This window comes from Cyprinodon variegatus, unplaced genomic scaffold (assembly GCF_000732505.1).
Source record: "Cyprinodon variegatus isolate N-32 unplaced genomic scaffold, C_variegatus-1.0 Scaffold1148, whole genome shotgun sequence".
Taxonomy (NCBI): Eukaryota; Metazoa; Chordata; class Actinopteri; order Cyprinodontiformes; family Cyprinodontidae; genus Cyprinodon; species Cyprinodon variegatus.
In genome coordinates, this window is record NW_015151601.1 from 94,057 (window position 1) to 119,056 (window position 25,000).

Consider the following 25,000-nt stretch of genomic DNA (forward strand, 5'->3'; position numbering starts at 1 on the left):
CATTGAACAGCGCTGACGACCCGGTGAGTAGCATATGTTAAAAAAAGAACGTTTAAGGTTGTTTTAAGGACATTATCGGACATGCACTATGGAAGCCATTCTGAAGCAGCCAGGGGGGGATTCTGCATGAGCCAAATAGCAGAGACAGGACCAATTGTTAAAATTTTGGTGTCGATCATTCGATTTCATCCTGGACACTACAGAAAATGGGCTAAAAGTGTTAAAAAACGGAATTTTCCTTTAAGCATCCTCATGGTTCGATGCTGTAGCGCATGTATTGTTTACAGGTCCAACTACAGAGAACCAATATGGCGGCTGGTGACTACTAACGGCTAATCAGCAATCCAGTGAATAAATAGAGATCAGTGAGTATGCCTCATGATCTGCTTGATTCTAAGTGTTACTGCATCCAAAAAAGGGGAATCTGTTAGTGTGCTTCTTCAGAGATTATAGCTGTTATTAAAACCTTTTCAAATAGGAAAGACATTAGCATTGATTTGGTTGATTTTACATTTGTTGGATTGTCATAATAAATGTTAAGAAAATGTGTCTGTCTCTCACCACTATTTGAACACTCCTGAACTCTCCTGGGAAGGGTAGAGTGTCTCCATCCACCCAAAATGGAAGTTTATCATTGTTACTGATGTCTTCTGGGAGCCCAGGAAGAAGTATCTTGCTGATTGTTACTGGGTCAAACAACACAGCCTTTCCCTCTTCAAAGACGCAAGGCAGGAGTCTCATTTCTAGAGCTGCAGAACCAGAATATCACAACAGTGAATGTAGAGTTCTGTGGGATTTTAAACAGTAGGCAAGTTTCCACACAAAAATTCTCTGAATCTGACAAATGCACAGAAGCTTTATATTTATATACTCTCAAAAAATAGAAAATGTGTACTGGAAAAAAATCAGAATCTAGATAAGTATTTTTTTCTTAAAATAAGTGCATTTGTTCTTGGATTAAGGAGGTAAGAGAGACATTTTGCAAATGGAACAAGACAATTACCCTTAAAATAAGAAAACACAATTGCATTGACTTATTTCAAGTGCATATTATCTAATTATCTTATGAGTAAAAATACTCATTCCATTGGAAAATACTCCCATTGCCTTACTCAAATTAATGGTAAATACACTTAATTTAAGGAATTTTTTACTCGTTTTTCCCTTGTGAGGACTTTTTATGTCTGTTTTGTATTCTTAACCACTGTTTAAAGTAAATATCAATGGACGCTAAAGCTAGTATGGCCATGAAGGACAAAGCATTGCCCAGCTCCAGCAGCTTATTAACAACAAGGTTTTTTCACATATCAACAGCAACACTTAATAAGTCTACAGAACAATCTATTTACCATAATCAGATACCTAAGATATCCTGTCTTTGCTCTTGATCTCCACTTTAATCTCTATCAGAAGTAGAGACCCCAACCCATAAAGATTGTAAAAACAATGCCCAAAGGTGCATTACAACAGCTGCAGTACTGCTTTGATAACACAAACTGGTGTTTTGTCAACAGTATAGAAAGAGGGCGAGAAAGACGTACTGTCCAACTCATCATGGGCCTTGGCTACTTGGCCAAGTAGGCCTCTAACTGACTGGTCAGTGCACATAAATTTCACCTGGGAGTCTGTTGTGCATAGTAACACCTACCCATCATAGTTGGGTGATATGCAACGCATATGCAGTTATGCAGCAACATACATACTGGTGTGGTGGTGTGTCAATAACAACTTGTGCACTAACACAGCTAAGACCAAAGAGGGCGTCATTGACTTCAAATAGAGGAGTTCAATGACCTTTAGTCCATCACCATCACTGGGGTTTATCTAGAGGAGTTGTCCAGCCACAAGTTCCATAAGTGTGCACATACAGGCCTAAAATTGAACTCTTAACCACAGAGATTATACAGAAGACCTAGCAAAATCTCCACTTTCTGAGGATCCTCAGAAGACTACCTGAGGCAAGAGCTACTGAGTGTCTTCTACCACTGCTTCAGAGTGTGCTGACTGCACAATCTGTGCCATGGCATACAAAAGTGCAAGGACCATCAACACCATCCAGAAGATCAATGGCCATTCTTCATAAAAGACGTCTTAAGAACTTGTCTCAGGAACGATCACAGCTTTCCCAGGGACTGTACACACCAAAGGTGTTTGGGTGAGTGGCCACTTTATTCCAATAAAAAGTTATGTGGTTTCAATCTAATATACTCAGGAACAATTTGAACAATAGTGCTATAATTTCAGTCATCTTTGAAGTGCATCATATGCATACAGAGATGCATATTTATATTTTTATTTTATGAATGCACAGAAATTTTATTCTGTACATAGTTTTATTAGAGTTCTTCTGCACCTCATGACGGTCACTGGACCAACGTTGTTGCACTGCTACAGGTTGTAATTTGATACAATGGCAATATAAATATATATCTTATCTAACTTCATTTTCACAGATACTTATGCTCTTCAGCTCCATCTTGTGTCAAAATGATACCTTCTCTCTGAAGTCTGAAGACAGTCAGGATTACCAAAATTATTCACATTTGGTTAATGTTTGAATAACTTTCACACACTTTTTTCACCTCTATAGCCACACATCCTTCTGAATTGCGATGTTTTGTGGAGGCCAATCACCATCATTCTCTTTTTTTGTGTTAAAATCCTTTTTTTACTTATTTGGACCCAGGGTGTAATTTCCTGGTTAATGTTCTTAGATGTTGATTTATTATTTCTACCTTTTTCCCTTATTTTCTTAAGGATTTTGCAAAATGTATCAAGCACTCCTGCAGAAAAGCATCCCCATAGCACCATGTTGCCAACCTACATTCAACAACTTGTGTTCTCAGGTTTTCAGCTTTACCCTTTTTTCCACCCAAACTGGGATGGTCAACATGACACAAAACAATTTAAATCTTGCCCTTTAGTGCATCTTGTGTATCAAGTGTAAAGCACTTAATGTTGCTTTAGAATGAATTGCTTTAGAATGAATTGCTTTAGAATGAATTGCCCTTTCTCATTTAAATTTAGCCCATGTTGGTCAAGAGAAAATTGTTTTACTCTTTTACGAGCCTTAGCATCTTCACAAAGTGTTTAGTTGTTGTTTTAGGGTTAATGTGCACATTTAACACCAACACCTGTTAATTCTTAGGACTTGGAACTAGGAGTGTTTGGCTTTCTTAGACATCCTTAAATTGTAAAGCAGGATAAACCAGATTTGTGAAGTCCCTTAATTCTCTACGATCATTTTCATTGATGTTTACAGAAAGGCAGAAAAAAGAAGCAAATTAATGTCTGCTATTTAACTCAAATTTGTGGATAGGCATATTAAAAGCCTGCAGTGCCATGACAACCCAATCTAGGCTTTAATGTCAAACTATGATTTAAATAACTTTGGTAAACTGATCTGATTAAATAGGAAAGGTTTAGAATGATTAATAGATAATAAGAGAAAATGTTTATTTTTATATAGTGTATTGTAACCTCTGCTTTCAACTGTAGCTAAATGTGAAGGTTTTGGAAAGATGTCATGAGAGTATTGACTTATCACCTTGAAGCTTATCGAAGTCTGTGATCAGGAACATGTGATCGCTGTCAGGATCTGAGGCAATGAAGTTGAGCTCCTCAATGAACTTCTTGGAGTTGGAGTCACTATTGTTCACCACTCCAATTACAAACATCTCAACATTACTGTCTTTAGCCTTTGTCACAGCACTCTCCAAGCTGACAGCATCTCTCATATCGGTCTGTCCATCGGTGATGATGATAGCCACCTTCCTCACATCTGTCCGTGCCGCCTCAAACACCTGGAAGGCTTTTTCAATAGCACTGCCGGTGTAGGTGCCCTCACCCAGGTAGGTCATGGCACGGACTTCAGATTTGACCTCATCTCCTGTGGCTTCCTCCTCAAGGCTGAGCACAACTAAATTACTGTTGCTGTAGAGGACAACGCCGACCCGCGTGGCATTGGGGCTGACCGTGGTGCGGTCCACCACCGAGTTCACAAAGTCTTTGATCACATTAAAGTTCTGAGGGCCCACGCTCTCTGAGCTGTCGATCACAAACACCAGTTCTAGCGGTTTTTGGTGACAGGCTTTGCTGCAGTCTGAAGAAGAAGCAGACAATAGAAAGGAAGGTGGAGATGTTTATATTAACAAGAGCAAGTAAATCTCAACATTACTGATTGTTTATGAGATGGACTATTTACAAACTACTTACTGCATATGGACCTGATTAATTCTATGATCTCACTCCTCTGTAAAGAAAAGATCAAAGATACAAACACTGTTATTTGAGATGCAACAAACTTCTACAACAAGGTGCTTAAGTTTCTGATAAGGCACATAACTTCAAATAGTGTACTACCCAATAATACTAACGAATTGTTAAATAATAAAAACAGTAAATATTTGAGGATCGAAATACCTGCGGAAACATGCAAAAGTTGGACAGGAAGTAGCCTAATGTATTATTGTTTCCAGCTGCAATTCCATTAATGTTGTTTCTTCTCCATTGATGATGGCAAATGTTCAAATAATCCTCACCTCGCCAATTGATAACATGTTAGAGACTTATTTTTTTTATTTATTTCAAAATAAACACACATTTTACATTTTTTCTATCTTCCTGTGTTGTTTTCCAGGAAAATATGTTTTATAGGCATAATTTGGGGCTTAACTGTAACTATATATTTACTTTGTTGATTTAGGGACCAAATAGCTTTGGACTGGATAGTTTTAAAGATCTTTTATTACTGAATCTTTACACTTACTGTTAATCCCGGCTCTCCTTTCTGTCCCATTCGGCCCTGTTATTCAAAAACAGGTAATGTAAAAAGAGAACTATGATCACTTTTAAAATCTTAAATACTAAAATCACATGCTGTGGTCCTTAATTATCCACCCATGGTAAATTCTCTGGAAACAAAATGCAGTACCACAGGGCCAATATCTCCTGGCTGTCCTGGCAGTCCTCTGTCTCCTTTTTTCCCAGCCTCACCTCTGAGTCCTCTGTCTCCCTGCAGGAGCAAATTTAATACAGATGTCACCTTCTAGTCAGGGTTAAAAGAACCAAACTTTCACTCTAAAGAATCTGTCAGCATTAATAGTAACACCTTGTCTCCCTGCAGACCTTGTCCTGGAGGACCTCTGGGTCCAGGAATTCCCTGAAATCCAGGGTCCCCCTGGAAACAGACAAAAACCCTTTATTTTCCCACTATATAACCTTATAGGATGGATCTGGTCATGATTAAAATGACTAAATGATGATTATTTTAGCTGCTTGTTACATATTTGAATGAATCACAGGAGAAATTTGGTACCTTCTGTCCTTCTATACCTTCTCCAGGTAATCCCGGTAGGCCAGGGGGTCCAATTGGACCTGGAGAACCCTGGAGAGGAGAATACTTTTTAAATTAGAGACATTAATTGGAATTTTTATTCATTTAAAAAAAAAACAATTGTGCAAACATTTTCCACCTTTAGCAACATTGTACATATTGTTTTTTTTTGTTTCCACTATAATAAAACATATTTCTGAATCAAGATCTACGTTTATCTCATTTTCTTTCTGTAGAGGCAGAAAGAGTCCCAGGCCATATAATGGGAGCTCGCTGCTCCCCAAGAGAATGGGTTAATGCAGAGAGGGAATTTCACCATTGTGGGACAATAAAGGGATTTATATTACATTTTATAAACAACTAATCAACCAATTACCTTAGGACCTATCAGACCAATTCCTGGAGGTCCAGCAGGACCAGGTGGTCCTGGAAACCCTCTGTCCCCCTGCAAATCAAATGCACTTGTAAGAGAGCATTTAAATTGAATTTGTGGATTTTTATTAAACATAACATTTTATATATTTCTATGATCTGTACTCCCATGGTAGATAAGTGGTATTATATGTATTTTAGATGCTCTCATTCTCCAACTTTAAGATGTTTACCTTGGATCCAGGCAAACCGATTCCATCCAGTCCAGCCTCTCCTGGAACACCAGGAGGCCCCGGAAGTCCCTTTTTTTTTTTAGAATGACACAATTCAGATCTTAATTGATCAAATTGGCTAAATAAAAGGTTCTTCAGTTGTTTGGTACTCACTGGGGGTCCAAAGAAACCTTCGCCTTTCAGTCCTGGTCGCCCGACAGGACCGGGTGGTCCTCGATCTCCCTAGAAAAGGAAAGTACAAGTTTTAACTGCGCTCACTTTAAAATTCCTTTTTGCAGATTTTAACAACCTGAATGGGTCTTACCTTGGGTCCAGGTAAACCAATCCCAGGCTCACCAACTGCTCCAGCTGGACCCTGTGGACCTTGGTCTCCCTGAGTTAAAAAAACAAACAAAAAAACAAACAAACTGTTGTTTGGTTGAAGTAAGGATATCTTTAGGGTTAGCGTCACCCACTCACCTTGGCACCTGGAATCCCCCTGCCTGGAGGCCCAATTGATCCTGGAAGTCCAATATTTCCAGGTTCCCCCTTAAGGCAGAAATACTAATTAGAGGAAAATCTTATAAAGGAGTAAATTATTTTTTTCATTTCAGGGCAAGGATAGGAATGATATTTAAGTTTAAAACAGCTAATTAATGAATAGGTGACACCATTAACAGATTTTGGAGTTTTCTATTCGGACATTCTATACCTTTGGACCCATTTGCCCCATTGGGCCCGTTGGACCTGATTGGCCTCTGCTCCCTCGGTCCCCTTTGTCTCCCTGCAAAGTTACATCAAACTGTTCAGCTCATCCATCTCACAGCATTCTAGATTTCCTACAAATTTTCATGAATTGTTACCTTCCCTCCAGGAAGTCCTCGACCAGGAATCCCATCAGGTCCTCTGGGTCCTGGTAAGCCTACATCACCCTGTTGTTGTTTTAATGAAAATTTAGAACAAAAGAGGGAGAATTGACACATTAGTGGGAATTATTTACCTATTTACCTATCCTCACACAGAGAAAAGTGCTCGATGGTACCTTTTGTCCCGGGACTCCGTCCTCCCCTGGTGGACCAGGTAACCCTGATAAACCAGGAACTCCAGAATCACCCTGCAGAAAAGAAATAGAAAAACTGACAATAATACTCTATGTGCAAACATGTACAAAATATCAAATTACAAACACATTGATATAAAAAAATAAAAATAAAAAAAAAAACGTTAACAAAGGGAACTTTCCCTCTAAACTAAGAAATCCTGTTCTTGCTTAAACTACCAAAATATTTTACCGGTAGTTGTGGGCAAAAACGAAATAATAAAATTTCTGCTGGGCGATTTGGCTAGCAGCTGATTGACTCTACAGATCGATTTTTAGAGTCCATAAATACAAAAGTTTTTCTGTTTTATGCCATACGGATTTTAAAAAACGGTCAACTTGTTGAATACTGTGGATTAAATGGAGAGCAGCTCATTAGTGCCCATATTAAGGCCCTACCTTTGGTCCCGGTGCTCCCACACCTCTCTCCCCTGGTGCTCCAGGTGCACCAGGGAAGCCTTGGTCGCCCTGGAGATAAACATCACATAGTCTGTGAAGTATCGCTTTTACATGACTACAACTGATGTAACAGTCTGTAGTATCCTGGTTGGTACAATCCTTACTAGCTCACATAAAGGACACAATGAGTCCCAAATAAAAAATACAGTTTGTGAAAGGTAGACATGTAAGCTGTTAGTTTCTATGAAAACAAAGTTAATTTTGAAAATACTCTTTAAATTAGAGTTTGGATTTAAATGGAGGTTCTCAATCAAAAAAGTACACAGTGCCATAATCTAAATTACTATAGGTTAAACTAACTAATCTTGAACTAAATGTAAAACAATATATTTACTCTAAAAGTGCTTTATCGATTGGGGTTTGTAGAAATTTGTTTTAGCTTCAGGAAAAGTAACAATGATAGACTTAGGAACAGAGCTAAAATGAATAATCCGCGGATGGGCATCCTCTGGGCTTCCTCACTTTTGGCCCCATGATCCCAATTCCTGGAGGTCCNTCCTCACTTTTGGCCCCATGATCCCAATTCCTGGAGGTCCTCTAGACCCTGGAAGCCCAACTGGGCCCTGGACTCCCTAAGAGGCAGAATATTTGGATAAATACATGAAAAAGTAAAGAAAACATTTTTGTGTATTTCATTTAAGGCCATTATTTCTGAGTGCACATCATTTTTAAATAAGCTTTCTAAAAGAAATTTTCTAATAATGTCACAAGGCATCAACATTCACACGAAAGAATAGACTTACAACCAAAGAACTAAAGAAGACCCTCATTTGTATTTAAAGATAGAAATAGATACTCCTGAATTAGTCATTAGTTTAATGAAACAAGCAAAGTAGGCGGATAACTGTTAAAAATGGTTCTGTAAATTATTGTGGGCATTGAATGGCTTGCTATGGAGGATGATTGTCATGATATTGGCACTGATGACTGGCTTAATTACTCATTCCTGCATCTATTTAGGGTGTTTGAATCTGGTCACCACGGGCTGATCATTGTTGTTCTCTCTAGCCTGTGGCTAGCTTTTAGAATTCCTTGATGTTTCTGCTTTCCTGACCTGTTCTAAGTCTCAACCACTGACCCTGCCTGTTCCCATTTAATCGTTTTGGCTGATCTGGCTTCAGACTCCTGGACCACTGAGCCTGGCTGTTCCTACTCTGATCTCTTTCCCTGACCTGGCTTGGGACTCCTGCATGTTCTCCAGGGCTGAAGCATCTTGGACATGCTGGATGGCGCCCGCCGCATCTTGTTTATCCTACCTCGTTCTCTGGGCATGGACTGAACTTGAAAACTAGGTTAGTGACTCACATGGATAATCATCCTCTGTCAGATCATCATGGTCACTAACCTGTGTTTCTCTCCTGCAGAGGTTCCACCCTTAGGTGCCCTAGCTGCTGTTACTCAGATCAGACAGTTTTAAATAAACACTTTTTGAGTGATCCCACTGTCTGTCTTGCCTGGATACTGGGTCGTCTGTTCTGTGTCATGACAGTAATGAGTGCCACAATTCAATTAATACCCACCATAGATTGTGAGTTTGGCTGCTTTTTGGTTTTAGAAATATAAGAATGTTATTGATGATCTATAGGGTGATTTTTTTCCAGATAAAAAGATCTTTGATGCAATGAAAACTAAATTTCTCGCATTAATTTACATTCTTGTGTGTCATTTGTGTATTGGGAAAAAAAAAAAAAAACTCTTTGTTGCATCACTTTTTCCTTTTCCGTCTGAGCTTTTCCATATTAGATTATTTTGTATTTTTTTTTACCTTCAAGTTTTTCCTACAATAATTCTAAAATTTGTTTATGATAGTCAAACTGAGGGACATTAACTTTGACATCACACTATAAAGAAGTTCTCTCACTTAGTCAACATGTGGACTAAAAAGACAAGTGCATTGTTGCAAAAAAATTATACGCAGTTCAAAACTGCATTACATAAACACTTTAATAGGACACAGATGGATAGAAAAGAAAAAAAAATGATTTTGAATAATGTATGTTGACATTTTGTGAACTGTTAACAATTAGTGAACTAAATTGCTGAAGTTGCAACACTATACATACAGGATAACCATTGAATAGACAAAGTTAAGTATCACTATGTTTGTAAACCAGAACTTTAAGTAAAAAGATATCTTTATACCTTTTCCCCTGGAAGTCCAATTCCAGGATCACCAACTGGACCTTGGAGTCCTGGAAGTCCATGATTACCCTGAAATCAATAAGAGTTGTTTCTAAGCTATATAACAGTAACATGAACAAAAACATATATATATATATATTATGTCTTTACCTTATCACCTTTGATCCCAACACCAGGAGGCTATATATATATATATATATTATGTCTTTACCTTATCACCTTTGATCCCAACACCAGGAGGCCCGCGGTTTCCTCGTGGACCATCAAATCCTCGGTCACCCTGCATTAAATTACAGTAAATAACAGTCTCCAAGTTATAAACATGTATACTTTTGATTATAATTATGTTGCGGGAAAAAAAAAGAAAATTAGCTAAAAAGCCTTTTTTTATTGGTCAGTTGTTATATTATCAGCAGAAACTTTAGTCAAATTTCGGTGGACTTTTTACAAGGACTATTTGACTGCATCATCGAACAGGACTATAAATTTAGCATTAGTATGATTTAAGCTTGTTCTCCCAGTGTCTGCGTGGGTTTTCTCCAGGTTCTTCACACACACACACACACACACACACACACACACACACACACCCCAGTCCTAAAACCTGCATGTTAATTCATGGTTGTCTTTGAGTGTCTCTGTGTGGCCCTGCGATGGATTGGCGGACCGTCCAGGGTGTACCCTGCCTCTCGGTCATTGAATACTGGGATAGGTTACAGTCCCCCCGCGACCCCATAAGGGAATAAGCTGTATGGATGATGGATGGATGGATGGATGGATGGATGGATGGATGGATGGATGGATGGATGGATGGATGGATGGATGGATGGATGGATGGATGGGTGAATCAGTAAACATGTTCAGTGAAATTACTCATAGAATTCCAATCTATCTGTTAGAAGTTTCCATGAAGAGCGGGGCAACTCTCAGCATCAAATGACGAGGTTTTTCTAACAAATGACGACATTGGCTTTACACAGCAAAGGTACTTAAAATCCATGGCTGGTTTAAGCTCCCATTTTCCCTGGGGGAGCAGCTAGCTCTGTGAAAAGACCTCAACTCTCTCTTAAAGACATGCTCTAACAGCAACTATGGTTAATTGGGAGTAATGGTTGTCTTTCAGAAACTCAGTTTATTGTGGTTTTTAACACTAACATTTTTCTCTGTGGGTGACAGTGGTGAAGGAAGCAGTAACTTGTTCTGAAACTTAATTTCATTTTCCGTCAGTGTGCCCCATGGCAGCTGTGGTTACAATATGGCTTGTCGTCAGTGTGTAAACAAAAGGGTGAATGATTGACATTTGTGTGTAGTGTTTACTTTGAATTCACCCCTGATAAGAGCTAAATTACAACTGCTGGAATGTTGTTCCAACTCAGACACTTCAGGCACTTTAAAAGTGTTTAATTTCACTTCTCAGGCGTTCAAAAAAGATACTCAAAAGTTTCAGTGGAATAGTAAATTAAAACTTGTGCCCAAATGTTTTTTATCCATAAATATGAAAGATGGACATATATTCACAAAAGGGTTTTATTCAAGGAATTGCTCACCTTTGGTCCTGGAAATCCTTCTCCTTGGGGTCCAGGCTTTCCTTGGGGTCCAGTTGGTCCTGGTGGACCCTAGAGAAAAAAAAAATACTCTTGATGAAAACATTTGTTTATCAAACTGATTTGATTTTGAAAAGGATTTATTCATAATGTTGTGGGAAAGTCATCCCTTCTATTTCTGTTTTCTCCTTTTAATGATTCAAACTTTCTTGTTTTCTCTTAAAGATGCCTTAACCAACAGTGTTTTAGCTTTATAAATGTTATGAGTTTGTTCAGACTGCTTTTTTTGCTAATTTGTTTTGGTCAGGAAAATATTATTTCAGAAATATTTTATTGTCTGTTAAGCTGGCGGGCATTTACCATTAAGTTCTGCACATATCCTAAAATAAAATGGATGAACCTTCAATCTATACATTTTGACAAATGAATCATTCAGATATGAAGATGATCCTAAATTTAGCTTTGAGGCTCTTCTGTGTTGACATAGAACATGGAATTAAGCAAAAAAAAAAATCCACAAAGTTGGATCACTACGCTTTTTGCTACTAGTAGCCCGTCAATGTACCAAAAGCCTAAAAAGACTTGATGTTATAAGATTATTTTAAAAGTTCTGGATCTGAAAACACTGAATCATTGCACGCTGTAAAGCATTACAAGACATGTCTGACAATTCAGTGTTACTGCTCAGAAAATGCAAACATATTTATTTAATTAAATGTTTCTGATTCGGTCAGTATATTCATTCTTACAGGTGGTCCAATGTCTCCTTTCCCAGTTGGACCCATTGGACCTGGTCTTCCTTCAAAGCCCCTTTCCCCCTGTAAGCAGGCAACTGCATCAGGCCCCATTCAATTTCACATTAAATCCATACATTTTATAAAGCACAACTTATTGAAAGAAGCAGGATTACAGTTTATTTTACCTTGAAGTTAAAATGTTATTTCATATTTTTAAGTGACTCAAAAAATCATTGCAGGGAACCTCAAAATGGACAGTGAAAACTGAAGTGTCATTCTTATTATACTTCGTAATGAAAGTAGAAAAACAGGTTGACACATGATTTATACTTTCATGTACAGTATTTAAAAAAAAAAAATCTAAGAAGTATAGATAGAATAAGGATTTCAATAAAGATGTCACCTTAGGTCCTGGACGTCCAATCCCAAAGTCTCCTGGTGGTCCACGTTCACCAACGGGACCTCTGTCCCCCTGAGGTTTGCAATGTTGCATGAAGATAAACAGACAGGGATGGCAAAATGCTACATAACACGGCAACCAGTAATCACCTGCAAGCAGCATTACTGTTAAACCTAACCAGCACCATTTCGATACTGAAAATATAAGAATATAGAAAAAATTACAAACTTTCTCTATGTCTCTAGAATCAAATCTGTGTCAAGAGATTTAAAATACAAACTTTGAAAAAGCTGTTTAGGTACCAGCTCTGAACATTTTTTACATATGTAATAACTCCAATCATGTGAAAACTCATATGCCATTAAAAATAATAGTTATATAAGGGAGCTTGGATAGACTTAATATTTTAAAGATTTGAATGTTTAACATTTGATAGAAAATTTTCCAAATTTAGAATTTTTCCATTTATTTTCTATTTACTACTTCTCTCACAAAAGTGTGAGAAGACCTTTAAAACCATGTTTCAAATAAAAAAAAAAACATTATACGCAAAATTACATTTTCCTCATGCAAAAAAGTTTGTTAACCCATCTCTTCCAAATGTGAAAACAATTCAAAACAATGTTTATCATAAATATACATGGGAACTTTAAGGTATTAAAGTTTATATTTACCAGTGTCACTGAGATTTGAGTTGTAATATTCTTATAGCAATTGCGCAATTGCTGTTGGACGAACTGACTAGACCAAAGAAACCGGACCGGGCCAAAGGCCTTCACTCCACCGAACCAAAAACAGTAACTGCACCCTTCCCCCTCCTTTCCATCTGATGCTTAATAAGTGCTCTGATTGGGTGAACTAGGTAGAATAGATAGTCGTGTTGGTGTTTTTATTTGAAATAAGTTTTCTGATTCAAGTGCTGATGGTTAAAGTTTTAAATGAATGCTAATACTCACTACCCAGAACCCCTGGGGCAAGCTAATCTAACGTGTCTTTCAGCCTCATTGTAGTTTAGTTACAGTTATAATCATTCAACTGATAATAAGAACTAATTTTACCCTTGATTTGAATAACCTATTAATTAACTAACTTTGCAGTTCTAGTTATTAAATATACTCATTATCTTCTGGTAACCTGGCACAACAGCCATTTCACTTTATTACACATAACTTAATTTCTGGACATCTATGGCTTGATTTCTTTGTATGTGCTGATTGGATGGGTTGTTACCAACATCTGGTGAAAATGCCATGTCAATAGCAACTCTAGAAATATTTTTACTGAGAAAAATGGTGTGTTCAATACTTATTTCACCTGCTCTATGTTTTATCTTCATTCTTTCATCTTTTTAATTGTTACAAAAAAATATACATATATATGTCCAAAAAGGAGAGTAACCTTAATCACTGAATCTTAAGTATCTTAAAGTCTTACTTTAGGTCCTGCTGGGCCCTCAGGACCCATGTCTCCTACTGGTCCTATTAAACCCTGCAAAATAAACAAAAGAAAAAATGTCAGTCCAGTGTGGGAACATTCTTTAGCATCATCAAGAACGTTCTTGCAAGTTATTTTTTTGTGTTGGCTACTTGATATGAAAAATTAAATGATTTCTTGAATGAGTTTGGAATTGGGAGTTTGGTCTCCAACTAACATCAACTGGTATAGTTTTCATTCCAACTGATTCTCAGACCATGCTCATCAAATAACAGAGCTAGACTGACTCTTTGCCAATAGCATTGGGGAAAAAATGACAGAATCCTTCAACTAATCTCACTGCACAAAGTTTGATCCTGCAAAAGAATAACATCCTGCAAGCCTGGGGTCATAGCTTTGGTGTCAGGATTACCTATAATCCAGTACTCACATTCCATTTGTCCAGGCAGGAGTAACATTTTTCAGGTTGAACGGATTGATAACAAACTGTCTAATGAGACCAAATCCTGATGTTTTTGTTTTAATATGGCTGCATGGTAGCAGACTACACATTAAGTATGTGTAAAAGAAAAGAGAAGAAACCGGAATTTATTTTGACATTAAAACATATTTTTTTCATTAAACTGTTTACTAGACTTCATTCCAAAGGCCTCAACACTGTGAAAGGAACATTTGTAGAAAAACTAGCAGTAAGTTTAAAGACATCCTTAAACCACAAAGATGACCTAAACTGACTCGTAAAATACCCAAGGACTGTATTGTGCTTGTAATGGAGATTGTGGTAGCTTGCAGAACAATCCTCTAAATCAAATCCAACCCTACTGAATGTCAGTCAGGTGGTTGGCAATAAAGGTGGGATAGGAGTGAGTCGGTCAGTCTGAGGTCAGAACGTATGTGATCTTTTACAAGGGACCTCACTCTGGGCCAGGCGACACATTTTCTAGATTCAGAAAACAGACTGGATTAGGCTGAATGTTAGTATACTATATGATTGCTGGTGAATCGCCACAGACTATGTATTTGGTACCGGTGTTGTGGTGAGCTGGGCTTTGGACAGTTGTAAATAAGCATTGGGTCAAGGGACTGGCTCTAGAACGGCAACTATACTGCATCATAATATCCTTTCATTAGTACTTCTTGTCTGTCTCACTCAGCTACAGAAAAAGCTGGATCCCTTTAAAGGATGAAATAAGCAAATTAATTGGACACTCCACACTTTAAATGAATTATCTCTTGTCCAATGATTTTTATCGTTTGCTCTGCCAGTTCTGACTCCAGTGGTCAACATATTGTACGAGCTCAGCCTCAAACAGGTTTACACATAGGGTATACAATGACATTTTGCATATTATAATGGGTTTTCCTGAGCCGTTGCGACTAAGTGCACCTCCATTAATGGCCGACCCGATCATATGTTTAGAGGTAGGGGAAATCAGAACACCCAGAGGAAAACCTACGCAAAGACGGAGATAACATGCAAACCCCACACAGAACGGCCCTCTTTAAAGCCCAAGACTCAAACCCGAAACCTTCTTGCTGTGAGGCAAGATTGCTAACTGCTTCTTCCACCACACTGCAGGACAGAAACAAGAGTTGATTATTTCAAATCAACATGAGCAGGTCAAGTTTGAGTTTTACATCAAAAAGTCCAGTTATATGCCACAGATCTGGCTCTAAAACCAATTGAAAATCCAAAACCATACTTCCAAAGAACTGAATGACAAAATTGATCCTAAGAAGAAACTATAGAAACATTTGGCCTTTGGAACTGAGGGGAATATAAAACAAGACTCTGCTCTTAAGGGCTTTAGCCTTTTTTCGATGATCTCTTAAAACATACTGACCTTTTAACAGAAAAAAAAGAACCAACCAAACTGATTAATCAACCTACTAAGTTCTGTTTAGGATATGTAACAGATATATGAGGGAAAAAAATGTTGCTAATGTCTTAGCAACTTAAACCTGTTGTTGTGGCAGACCAAGTATCAGGTGATTTTTTGCATTTTACCATTGGACAAAATAAAATGTATAGTGAAGTTAATCAGGCTTAAAACTCCTTATAGCTCTACCTTCTCTCCTTTCAATCCCGGCAGGCCTGGAAGTCCCTCACGTCCCTGCAAAATAAGACCAAATTCACTACAAAGCCACAATGTGTATGAGGTTCCTGAAAATAATCAAATAAACTTGAACCATACAGCTTCACCCTTTTCTCCAGGAGGACCACAGTCTCCTTTATTTCCCTGCAAGATAGACGCAGCTCCTAAATGTTTTTGGAAAATCACATTATCAAATAAATAAATCTGTTTAACCTTCAGTTACCTTGTTGCCCTTAAAACCTGGAAGTCCCTGTGAAGAGTATTGTCATAAGTCATCCATCATGATGTAAATCAGAAACTGAACAAATAAAGAAGAAACATATTTTTACCTGCGAACCGTCACTTCCAGGTTGACCATTTAACCCAGGCTCACCCTTAAAACCGACCCACATGGCCTTTAGTTACATAGTAAAAAACACTGAAACATTTGAAAACACTTCATTATAAACATACTAAACCTTCTGTCCTTTCAGACCAGGTGGTCCTTCATCACCTGGGTCTCCTTTCCTTCCCTGCTCTCAGAATAAGCATAAAAATAAAGAATGAAGAAGCAGAACAAACACATTCTCCATTGATACTTATAGGGGGTTATTCCAATGCATTAAAATATTTATAAAACACTATTTTAATGTTATTTTAATGCAAAAGTTTGCTCTTTAAAATCACTTTACAAAACAAAATCAACTACCCTGAAGTTGCAATATTCACCAAGTATAAAGAAAATTGGATGACATTGTAATTTAAAGCTGGGTTCTCATCATTTAAAATAGCCAAACAGAAAGAAGAATTGCTCTTTCACAATTATCAGATATTTGTGTTTTCTTCTACATGTATTTTTTAAAATAAAGGTTATTCATTTCAATTTTGCATTCAACATTCTTGGTTAACAACAGGAACATATGTTGGTAATCAAATGAAAACAAACTCACAGAAAGGCCTGGAACACCTCTCTCTCCTTTTTCACAGACACACGGTGGGCACTGAGAATGGAATAACAGTTAGGGAAGTTTCCATAGAGGAGATTTAGGAAAGTAAGAAATGTTTAAATCGGTCCAAACTCACTTCTTCAAGTGCTACAGCCCCCTGCAAGGAAAGCAAAACAAAATCTCTTAAAAATGGTTTCATACAGTGTTATTTATGTTCATCAACTGGGAATTATGATACCTTTGTGCATTCTATTATTTATATTATTTTTCAAATCTCTCCTCAGGTGTACAAATAAAGCCATAGATCCTACATTGCCACTGTTTATGAAACTAAATAGTGAAATATAAATACATTGTTATGTGAGAAACTGCTACATGAGTTTTAAAAATTGGAAGTAAGATCCCCCTATCATTTTGTTCCTCTGTGATAGGGGGTGTGGTGATATCTGGAAGGGATCATCTCTATAACTGAATTGTAGAGATGATCCCTTCCAGATATCATCACACCCCCCATCACAGAGGAACAAAGTACCTCCCCTCCTTAGGCAGTGAACAATACCTCCTTAACAACCGACACTTAACAATCATAGACAGGTTTCACATTAGACAGGTATTAAATGAAACAATCCCACCTTTTAACGACACCCCCCCTTAATGACCGACCTTCAGAATCATAGACAGGTTTCAGATATTACAGCCTAACAATGGAACCAAACGAACCATTCATCGGTTCCCATTTGCATGTTTCCAAGCGATACAAGGCCTTGTATCTATAAAGACTGAAACTCACTGCAGATCCAGACATTTGAATTGAGAAAGCTTCCTGGAGGGGAAGCGAAAAGTCTTCAAACCTTGGAAACCAATTCTAGTGGATTTTTTTTTAAAAACTTTTATGGAATTATGAAAGCTTTATATTGGTTCACAGAGGACATTGTCTTGCTGGCACATATACATAACTTAACATTACTGTAAAGTGTCCTGAACTGTGTTTTTCCATGCAGGCAGGAAATATTTTATACACTTTGTCTAGTTCCTCCTTCTTCTCCTCGCTTCTGTCTGTGTGCCCCATGGCAGCTTTGGCTATAATGTAGCTGGACATCATCAGAGAGTAAATGTGTGCATAAAAGGGTGAATGAATCAATACAGTATAATCTGCTTTAGTGTCTACTGACTTGAAAAAAAAAATGTTACGCAAATCTCCAGCTGAGATTATTCACGGAGGGTTAAGTTGTTTAATGTCTTGGAGCATTTGGAAATAATTAAAGCCAATTAATTGTTCCGCAATGGGCATTAACCCGTCTCCTTAGGGAGTGCACTGTAAAAAGCGATCTAGAAATAAGTCAACATTTCTTAAATTAAGTGTATTTACCCTTAATTTGAGTAAGGCAATGGGAGTATTTGCCAATGAAATGAGTAGTTTTACTCTTAAAATAAGATAATTAGAAAATATGTACCCGAAATTAGACAATGCAGTTGTTTTTTTTCTTATTTTAAATGTTAATTGTCTTGTTACATTGGCAATATGTCTCACTTACCTCCTTAATTTAAGAATAAATGCACTTATTTTAAGAAAAAATGAAATCTGGCACTGGGGAGCAATTGGGGGTCTTGCTGAGGGGCACTTATTGGCAGGTCGTGGGGTTTAAATAAGGGTCTTGCAGCCTTTCATAGAACAAAAATTCCTCTCAATTCTCCTCTAACTATAGGCCACCACTTCCCAAATCTCCTTAAGTAAAGAAAATGTATTAATTATTGTTTGAAAACAATAATATGTGTTAAGAAACATGCATCTCACAGGTAGGTACCATGTTTACCTGACCTCAGCACTCACCATCTCTCTGATCAGTTTCTGCTCAAGTTGAGGGTCCTCAAGATAATGAAAAAACCGTCCAGGAGATATGCTTGCGATGGCCTGGAGCTTCTCCTTACTCTCTCCCTGCATGGCGACATTGGACAACCCTATAGTGAAGACCTTGATCCCATAGCTTTTGGCATCTCTAGCAGCGGGTATCACTTTAGGGTTACGGGGATGATCAACTCCATCAGTCATGAGCACTGCAATCCTAACTGCATCCTTCGATGTTTCTTCCAGCAGCATCTGTGTAGCGTTCTTAATGGCATAAGTGGTGAAGGTTCCTTGTCCAATGTAGCTCATGGAGTTAACTTTGCTCTGGAATGAGTCCAGGTCTTTCCAGTTGGTAAACCGCTGCTCTATGGAAACAAAGCTGCTGTACTGAAGTGCAGCCAGTCGAATCTTCAGCGAAAAGCCTTTCACCTGGAGCATGGACAGCGCTGTGCTAAATCTCAACACAAACATCTTCTCCTCTGTAAATAGCTCAGCGGTTGCACTCTCGGAGCTGTCCAGAATGAAAACCACTTCCAGAGAACATTTAGTTCCTGTAAGTAAAGCAAATGACAGATGGTAAAGCACATTAATTATAATAATGGCTATTTCTAAGACCTTGCTCAGCTACACAACCTTTTAAAGGGTGACCAGAACACAAGCAAGTTAAGAAAACATCCTTTGATCCTGAGACATTCATGATACTTCTACTATCTTACAACTCCTCAGACAAAGACGTGTTTTCAGGGTATTTCCCTTCTAAGATTCTGCTTCATGCGTATGGAAAGTCTTCACATTGATGGCATGGCCTTAAATTCATGCAAATGAAAGCTTGCTCTAGAACAACTTTTTCAGATCATGTCATGTTGAAGAAACAATCTAGAGCATCTTGCAGTGTACTACAACATTGCTGCCACTGATACCATGTTCCTTGCTGTTGGTTTATCTGCTAGCTGCCACATTTTCAGATCTGCCAAACTTCTCTGGGCCTCCACTATCAGTTCTAGAGGATTGGATTGAGGGGAGTTGGCAGGAACAAGATTAAAAAGGCAAAAAAAAGTTGTTTCGGTCAATCTTTAAAGCTTAAAGGGTAATGCAGAGCAGGCAATAAAGATTATTAGTGAACTAAATTTGCCTTTTGTGTTTCATGGACCTATTTGGTGCCAAAGACCAGCCCAAATAAAAGTATGGTGGACTTGAATAGTGGTTTTGATTAAAAGACATATTTTGTAAAAAGGTACTTGCATCATTTTCTAATCGTCAGCTTTTTGCTGTGCCAAATGGTATGTGCTCTTTTTTTATCCTTTTTGACATGAAAACCAGCTGAGAGCTCATCTGCTTTACTGCTTCTTTCCTAGACAGACCCAGCTGAGGAGTTAGTTTACTGTTTCTAACATAGAAAGTATTTACTGTATAGATCAGTACTTCCTGATTCTGTCTCCTTGAATCCCATGTGGCCTCAGCAGAGGGCAGCTCAGTCTGAGCCTGGTTCTGCTGGAGGTTTCTACTGTTAAACAGAGTTTTTCCTCTCCACTGTTGCTGCATGCATGCTTTGTGTGAGGGATTGTTGCAGAGTTAGCAACACAAAGAAAGCGAATGTCTTTTGTCACCACATGAAATCAGCTGGGTTTCTTTAAACAGAAAATGTTAACCCAATTTATTTTGTTCAGTGATTTGAATGTAAAGTGCCTGAAGATTTCGTGTTGTGAATTGGAGACTGAAACTGAATTAATTTGAGTTTTTCGTTTCTGACATTCCCAAGGGATGTTTCTTACCTTCTCCTTGCAGTTCCCACCGTTGTTTTTAGGTTAGCATTACTTCCATGTTTAATATATTTCACCCAAATTTGAAGATTTATATAATTTTATTACATTATAAATTACCACCCACTTTTTTAGAAATACATTTAAGACAAAACTATTTGATAAACCTTATATAATGCATATTTATTAATGTAATATAGATTATTTATTTAAAATATATACATAAATGTCAGGTTTATAGATCTAGGATTAATAAAGTATACTTTTACTTTTACTTATACTAAAAACGAATACCAATAAGTGGATTTATTTTAAATTCATTAAGTTTATTTGTTTGAATTGCATAATAATCAGCCTACCTTTAAGTAGTTCAAACAATAAACTTTATGTATTTGAAATAAATAGACTCATTAGTATTTTATTGGGGAAAGCATACTTTATTCATACTAAACACATAAACCTGATGATTATGTATTTCAAATGAGTATGTTTTATTATACAAATGAATATAGATCATGTAAGGTTTGTTTATTAGTTTTAAGTTGAAATTATTTACAGAAAGTGAACGGGAAATGGTTATGTAATAAATGTACTCAAATCTAGGAATTTGGGTGAAATATTTCAGTGATTGTGACCACTTGTTTTTGTTTCCAGTTTCAAATCACAACGATCCAACAATTATTTTCTGGGCTCTGTTCACCTGGTCTGCACAACTGGGTTTAGGTTTTCCGTACATTTTGAGTGTGCGAGATGCTACAAATTAAACTCCTTTCAAAAAAATTAGCTCTTCTGCAACCCAAGACAGGACACTGTTGCAGATCACATGTGCTTTGTACAAACAGCTCCCATTAGTTTTAACAAAGAGTTCAAAATGTTGACCTGACCTAAAAGGGAAGAGCAAGAAAAACAAGTCTGATCCATGTGGGCTCCTGTCTGACAGTTTAAAGAACATAAAGGATTTATTTAAAAGTTATAGTATGTTTACCTGGGAGTCATGAAATCCATATCCTGATGGTTCATGTCTATTTGTTAAGATAGTGCAGTAACTGGAATATTTTTGTCCAGAATTATTTTTTGCTTTGTTGTCTAGTTAGAAGCTATAAATGTAAAACATTGGTAAATTGGTAAACATTGGTTCATTTAGTAAAAAATAAACAATAGGTATAAAAAAAATAAAAAAAAAGAATAATACATTTTAAAAGCTGTGCATCACTTGAACTCATCAGTCACCACTCTTGTTATAAAATATACCCTCAGTGATCTGACAATAACGGAATAAAAAGCTCTCACCTTTAGCTTGTGTAGTTCTGTCAAAAATAACACCATTCCCTCCATCATCACGCAGTTTGTAGTTTTTCCTGTGTGCCTCCTTTTTCCTCTTGCCTGAGGCATCCTGTGTGAGCGCTAACACCAGAAGCCAAAGCGCCAGTCCTCTGATTAGGCTTCTGTGCAGGAACATTTTCACACTGAGCTGTTGCAGCAGGTGGAGAGATTCTTACGGAAAAGAAGTTCCCTAAACACAAAACGAGAGCAAAATCAAAGAATCCTTACAAAAATCTATACAATAATTCAACAAGGTGATTAAGGTAGTAAAAGTTTTATAAAACTTCATGTAGATAACTCAAATTTCAAAGACCAGAGTTTACTTCAGTCTTCAAACACTGGAAATATAAATACAATCTTTTAAAGTCCATGACTGCAGTATATAAACTGTATATGTCTCTAAATAACTAAAAAAAAAAAAAAGTTTAAACAAAATTACAAAATATTTTAGATGGACTGGAAGGTTATTTTACCTCATTTAGTTATGGTCGGTTACTCTTGTCCATTCAGCAGAGGCTCTTTAGGAGGCATTTCGCTCTCCCTGCAGGATCGGATCTTTATAAACCCGGCTGAGATGATCAGAGGAGCGGCAGACGAGCTGATACGTTGTGGCTTACTGCCAGCATTTTCATTTTGGTCGAGATACTGTCAGGTTGGGCTTTGCTATTTAAGTAGCAAATATCAATTGATAAAATCAAATTATATTACATTTAACCATATCTAAAGTGTGAGTGCTACTTCCATCTGTATTATGTAACCATTACACTTTTGTGAAAGAGGTAATGAGACCAAAGATCCAACATAATTAATATCAACGAGGAGGAGAACACATATGGACACATTTTTGTTGTTATTGTACTGAAAAAAACTAATTCTTATGCTTTAACAAGTCTTGTGTTCCTAGTTAAAATAATATGAACATCAAATCAGTTTTTTGTGGAAAATATCTCTGATTCTTTGGTGTTCAACAAACACAAAGCTAATTGGAACCAACAAGATATGATGTTTGGGATTTACTTCTTAAAAATTTGTAATCCTGTGTGTAGGGAACTGTCTCAAAGTTTCTGTTCTGGATTTTTTTTTTTAAGCTGTTAAAGAAAAACAGAATTTATATTGGTGCTGATGTTTGCATTTAGTTGATTAGTTTAATTATCTGCGTTGGTAGCAAATAATTTACAGATGTAGATGATGAATCCAAATGAGAGATATAGTAGTAACTAGTTACAATTAATCAGTTAAATTTACTTTAATAACATTTTTGGGAAAACAAAAAGAAAAAAAACAGCAGCAAAAGCTTTACTTGCTGTACTTTTTAATCTCTAGTTTATAAATATTAGTTTGAAGTAACACTACTCTGGGTTTTGGCTTTACATACATATACATACATACATACATACATACATACATACATACATACATACATACATACATACATACATACATACATACATACATACATACNACACAAAGCTAATTGGAACCAACAAGATATGATGTTTGGGATTTACTTCTTTAAATTTTGTAATTCTGTTTGTAGGCAACTGTCTCAAAATTTCTGTTCTGGATTCTTTTTTTTTTTTTTTTTTTAATGCTTTTGAAGAAAATCAGAATTTATATTGGTGCTGATGTTTGCATTTAGTTGATTAGTTTAATTATCTGCGTTGGTAGTAAATAATTTACAGATGTAGATGATGAATCGAAATGAGAGATGTAATAGTAACTAGTTACAATTAATCAGTCAAATTTACTTTAATAACATTTTTGGTAAAAGAAAAAACAGCAGCTAAAGCTTTACTTGATTATTTTTTAATCTCTAGTTGATAAACACTAGTTTGAAGTAACACTACTCTGGGTTTTGGCATTACATTCCTTAATTACCTTCACTTAATCCAACCTGTTTTAACCAACAATGCATCAGATACACTTGGATATCTACTATTTACTACAAGTATCAAGCATCCATCGAGAAACCATGCATTTGCAAATAGTTCATGCAAACTCCATGAAGAAAGACTGCAGGCATGGATTTAAACACCTGCAGCTGTCCCACTCTGCAGCCAAACTCAGAACCACATATCTAATTCCCTGTACCTCCAACTCCATGTTTTTCCACAAGCTATTGGTCAATTGGTCGTGATTTCCTAACTTAACAGCCATTTAAAGACTTTTGCAAATAAAAGAGTAATTCTGTGGATGTCTACCTTTTACTATTGCTTGAGTACAAACATACTTTGTTAAATAACCTGGGCTATTTTAAGGTAACGGAAGAGACAAACAGCTTTCTTTTATCTACTGTATATGGAATATTTAGGAATGGTTCAATTAGAATAGCACTGAAAAAAGATAAAGATATCTGTCTTTTGTCTAAATGAAATACAAACGTGGTTTGAATTTATTAGATTAGTTAATTTTTGCTTTCTAACTTTGGACAAAGGATGTGGGCTGACAATTTTTAATGTTAAACATGTATATGGATAAATAAGTAAAATGGAAATGAGAAGGTGTACTTAGATATTTATGTTAAGATTCTGTAAAACCAGTTACTATTTCTAGGTTTTAATTTAACAACAAATTCATTAACAACCCCAGTACATTCAACTTAAAGTTATTTTTAGATAATCATTAGGTTTTATCTAGATTGGAACTGACACATGTGTCTTGTCAGGAAAAGACTATAAGTCTGCATCAGATGTTTTCTGGAGTCTCAAAGGGTACAGAACAAAACATTATTAAAATAATACAAATTCCACCATCTTTGAGGATGGTTTGTGGTTGGCAGCAAATTGTAATCCCAGTGCTGGCCAGCAAGATAGTGAAAGAGAGGAAAATCAATCCAAGGATCAGCACCCAGGCAATGGTGGTAATCAGTTTTTTTTATTTATTAAACTCTTCAACAATACACAGTTTGTGAGAAAGGTTATTCCCACTAATGAAGTACCTATAGTTAGTCATTGGATAAAAATTTGAATCACACTAGAGATTAATTTTATTTTTTGGATAAACACAGGACAATAATTCTACCTCTGCTATTTCTACATGTATTTGCATGTTTGTAATAAACCATTAAAACTAACACTGTAACACAGGGCCCTAAAAATGTTACAATGCAACACCTCTAATAATAATAATAATAATAATAATAATAATAATAATAATAATAATAATAATAATAATAATAATAGGTATTCGGATTATTTTATTTCTACATTTTTTTTCTGCCTGCGGCGCCCTCTAGTGGTAAAACACTTCGCATCTGAGAAAGAGAGGAGAACCGTTACATTAGTAAATATTCATGAATTCGCTGTTTTACTTCAT

The 25,000-nt window shown here is 36.7% G+C and overlaps 1 protein-coding gene across 1 annotated transcript in view; it reads right to left on the minus strand.

Annotated features, from left to right (window-relative positions):
• Positions 1-22,209, minus strand: part of LOC107101759 (collagen alpha-1(XXVIII) chain-like) — a 24,628-nt gene extending 2,419 nt beyond the window's left edge. The window contains exons 1-33 of the mRNA XM_015400802.1: positions 22,159-22,209; positions 21,653-21,875; positions 18,588-19,153; positions 16,893-16,913; positions 16,760-16,810; positions 16,289-16,342; positions 16,160-16,204; positions 16,054-16,080; positions 15,930-15,974; positions 15,804-15,848; positions 13,735-13,788; positions 12,304-12,372; positions 11,913-11,981; positions 11,167-11,235; positions 9,831-9,899; positions 9,620-9,688; positions 7,981-8,049; positions 7,418-7,486; positions 6,962-7,033; positions 6,783-6,851; positions 6,632-6,703; positions 6,400-6,468; positions 6,245-6,313; positions 6,094-6,162; positions 5,941-6,009; positions 5,712-5,780; positions 5,318-5,386; positions 5,111-5,179; positions 4,934-5,014; positions 4,769-4,804; positions 4,216-4,252; positions 3,548-4,102; positions 562-749 (exon numbers count right to left, since the gene is read on the minus strand). Of these exons, the coding sequence (XP_015256288.1) occupies positions 562-749; positions 3,548-4,102; positions 4,216-4,252; positions 4,769-4,804; positions 4,934-5,014; positions 5,111-5,179; positions 5,318-5,386; positions 5,712-5,780; positions 5,941-6,009; positions 6,094-6,162; positions 6,245-6,313; positions 6,400-6,468; positions 6,632-6,703; positions 6,783-6,851; positions 6,962-7,033; positions 7,418-7,486; positions 7,981-8,049; positions 9,620-9,688; positions 9,831-9,899; positions 11,167-11,235; positions 11,913-11,981; positions 12,304-12,372; positions 13,735-13,788; positions 15,804-15,848; positions 15,930-15,974; positions 16,054-16,080; positions 16,160-16,204; positions 16,289-16,342; positions 16,760-16,810; positions 16,893-16,913; positions 18,588-19,153; positions 21,653-21,821 (3,153 nt within the window). The 5' untranslated portion in view covers positions 21,822-21,875; positions 22,159-22,209. The remainder of the gene's footprint in view (positions 1-561; positions 750-3,547; positions 4,103-4,215; positions 4,253-4,768; positions 4,805-4,933; positions 5,015-5,110; positions 5,180-5,317; positions 5,387-5,711; positions 5,781-5,940; positions 6,010-6,093; positions 6,163-6,244; positions 6,314-6,399; positions 6,469-6,631; positions 6,704-6,782; positions 6,852-6,961; positions 7,034-7,417; positions 7,487-7,980; positions 8,050-9,619; positions 9,689-9,830; positions 9,900-11,166; positions 11,236-11,912; positions 11,982-12,303; positions 12,373-13,734; positions 13,789-15,803; positions 15,849-15,929; positions 15,975-16,053; positions 16,081-16,159; positions 16,205-16,288; positions 16,343-16,759; positions 16,811-16,892; positions 16,914-18,587; positions 19,154-21,652; positions 21,876-22,158) is intronic.
• Between the last annotated feature and the right edge of the window lie 2,791 nt (positions 22,210-25,000).